Genomic DNA, 3,532 nt, shown 5'->3' on the forward strand with positions numbered 1-3,532 from the left:
GGACGAGGAGGCCGGCGCTCAGGCACCGCGGCCGGCTGGGCCAGCAACGCCGCCACCCGAAGCTCGCCGCCTCCTGCGCCGATTCGCCGTGGCCATGGCCTCCCGCCAGCCCGGCTTCCGTGCTGGGTCATGGAACCCCGCCTTGCTTGGTTTCTCCAACGAGCCAGAGCGCGGCGAGAGCTCCGCTGGACGCCGCCCGGCCGAGCATCGATGAGGCTTTTCCTCTGTATTGGTGGGGATTGGGGATGGACTGAGATCCAGTGACATGCTGTGGGCATGTCACCGGTGAACAGTGCCGTAACAGTTGCACTGTAGATGACCCTGTAGCAGATGTACTGTAGCGACGCACTGTAGATTTATCCCTGTAGCGATACACTGTAGATTGTCCCTGTAGCGCTACTGTTCATGTTCATCTGGCCATCCATTTTCAATTCAACGATCAGAACATGGTTGCATGTCACAGCACTGTTCATCCGTGACATGCCTCTTGCATGTCACCTGATCTCTGTCCATTGGGGATGAGACATTGCTGGGTCGCTCCTGCTTGTTCTCTCCTTATCCGAACGATATTTCTAGACGGTCCTTTCTAGGCTGGTCCGGCTTATGGATACCAGACAATATATTTGGGTTTGTTTAATAGCTGTATGCATTAGCACTAGCGAAGTGATTGACTAACACTACTAGTACTTCTCATGTTTTAGACTTTATGTAAATGTACCCAGTCAATGTGTATAGCGATGTTTAGACAAATATTGTGTCTACATATCATTATATGTTCAATTTATTGCATCTTGCAATTCCTATAACATATATGTATGGTACAATAATATTATTTTGCAAGTGAGATTAATTTTCTTGCAAAATTAACTATTAATGCATCATCGATTAAGTCCATATATGCTTAAATATAGCATCAAATTGACTTAAATCAAATAGAATTAATATGCAAAATTAAAGTGACTACCTCAAATTTATATATGGGATCACAAGGTAATGTGGTATCTACTGCGATAATAAGCAGAGGAGATTATCCACAATTATTGTGAGGTCTACATTTTGTCAAAATTGACATTATGACTACCTTTAACGTGCTCTCCCATATGTTTAAATCAAATCATAATATAAGGTACTAAGATCAAAGGCATCTACTGATTTTGGTCAGGTTATGCTTCTTAGTACTGAGAGATGTACTCCATGAAAATGGTGATTATCTACAACGTGTTATGAAAGATAATTTGGGGTCCACACTAAAACTCAAGGATTCACTTGAGTTCAGCAATTTTGCAAATTTTATTACAACATAACCATGATGATTTTAATTTACATACAAGTAAATTTACAAATCACTGGTTCTCATTCATGTAGGACAAAATGACCGTCAAAGAATTTGAAGAGCTCGCGCTCGACGGAAATAATTATCCTACATGGGCTATGGATGTTAAAATTAGTCTTTCATCCCGTGGAATTGCAGCTGCACTCATACCACCTGAGGATCCCCTTCCGCAGGGAGTTGAACAATTAACTGAGCCACAAAAATATGGTGCTTTATACATTATAAGAAACCATATTCACCCAGATTTGAAATCTGAATATTTAACGGAGGAATCTCCAAGCAATATGTGGCAATCACTCAAAACTAGATATAAACAGCAGAGGGCAGTTATACTACCTGAAGCTAGTCATGAGTGGACCCAGTTAAGACTCCAAGATTTCAAATCTGTCGGAGCTTATAACCATGAGGTTCATAAGATTTGTTCGAAGTTACGGTTTTGCGAGAAGGAACCTTCAGAAGAGGAGAAGATAGAAAAGACTCTATCAACTATGCTCCCACTGATAGGATCCTACAAAGAACAATATTGTGCAAGGAATTACCAAGTTTATTCTGAACTTATACATGTTCTCCTCCAGGCAGAAAAACATGATGAACTTCTTTTAAAGAATAGTCATCAACGCCCAGTTGGGGCTGCCCCTCTACCTGAGGTACATGCAAATTTTCAGAAAAACAATAAGTTCAATGGCTCTTTCAAATGTCGTAAGAAGAACTTTAAGGGTAATTACAACCGCAACCGCAACAACAAGAACAAGCCACATAATTCAGACAAGGGAAAGGGCATTGCAAAGAACAAGTTTGATAAAACTAATCTTTGCCAGAAATGTGGATGCTACAAGCATGTCACCAAAAAATGCCGCACCCCAAAACATCTGGTAAACCTCTACCTGCAATCCATGGGACGTAACAGACCTGCCCAAGGAGCAAGATATGAAGCACACTTCAATCTTCAACCCGAAAACAACATGGAAGTTGGATGTTCGCGAGATGTTCAAAGAGCACCAAGCAACACCGAGGAATTACATGTACCACGGGACTCCACGGACAAGGAGAATATGATGATCGAATACGCCTCCAACGACGTGTTCGGAGACTTTGACTAGTCAATCAACTCCATTATATAGAATATTTGTTTACATCCATTTGATTGTTGTAATAAGAACATAGTATTATTGTTGTTGTTGTCACCCTATATTGTAAAGCACAATATAAATATTGTATCAGCACTTTGATATCAATAAAGTTGTATATATTCTATATATCCAATAAGTCTTTTCATTGATGAAAATTCTACATTTCAATATATAGATTTCTACGGGAGTCAATCCAAATGGAGGAGGAAATGTGCCTTGTGGATAGTGGTACCACAAACTCTATACTTAGGGAAATAAAGTATTTCCAAACTCTTACAAAGATGAATGGAGATATCTTAACAATCGCTGGACGCGATGCGGTAATTGTTGGCACAGGGCGCGCCATATTTACCCTCCCTATGGGTACACAAATTATAATTGAGGATGCTTTATTGTATCCCGGTTCAACTCGTACCCTCATAGGATATAGAGATATCCGTAAAAATGGTTTTCACATTGAAACCCATGAAGACAACAAGGAGGAGTATCTCCTCTTTACCAAAGATAACGGATATGGCAAACAAATATTTGAGAAAATTCCCTCTTTATCATCAGGATTGTACTACACATACATAAAACCCGTAGCACACGTTGCGTACAAGGTAATTTTTCAGAATGTCAATGCATTCCAAACTTGGCATGATCGCCTTGGTCATCCCGGTATCGGGGTGATGAGGAAAATTATCGGCAATTCCCATGGTCATGACTTAAATGAAGCCAAATTCCCACAATCTTCAGATTTTGTGTAATCGCATGTGCTACCGGGAAACTCATTTTACGACCCTCTTATCTTAAAATTCAAGCAGAACCACTCCAATTCCTTGAACGAATTCAAGGTGATATTTGTGGTCCTATCCAACCATTATCTGGACCTTTTAGGTATTTCATGGTTCTAATTGATGAATCTACACGATGGTCTCATGTGTGTCTATTATCCACACGAAACCATGCATTTGCCAAAATAATGAGACAAATTATTAAATTACAAGCTCATTATCCTGAGAATCGAATTAAATCAATTCGAATGGACAACGCTGCTGAATTTTCCTCGCGTGCCTTCAATGATTAT

The 3,532-nt window shown here is 40.4% G+C and overlaps 1 protein-coding gene across 1 annotated transcript; it reads left to right on the forward strand.

The window, feature by feature from the left end:
* The first annotated feature begins 1,371 nt into the window (after positions 1-1,371).
* LOC127312670 (uncharacterized) lies at positions 1,372-2,433 on the forward strand. Its single transcript, XM_051343207.2, has one exon. It carries the CDS (start codon positions 1,372-1,374, stop codon positions 2,431-2,433), a length of 1,062 nt encoding a protein of 353 aa, XP_051199167.2.
* The last annotated feature ends 1,099 nt before the right edge of the window (positions 2,434-3,532 follow it).

The sequence above is a fragment of the Lolium perenne genome, chromosome 7 (genome assembly GCF_019359855.2).
Source record: "Lolium perenne isolate Kyuss_39 chromosome 7, Kyuss_2.0, whole genome shotgun sequence".
In the NCBI taxonomy this organism is placed as follows: domain Eukaryota; kingdom Viridiplantae; phylum Streptophyta; class Magnoliopsida; order Poales; family Poaceae; genus Lolium; species Lolium perenne.

What these genes read in the sequence shown, in the direction of transcription:
- LOC127312670 (XM_051343207.2), top strand. Translation starts at nt 1,372, where the DNA reads ATGACCGTCAAAGAATTTGAAGAGCTCGCGCTCGACGGAAATAATTAT.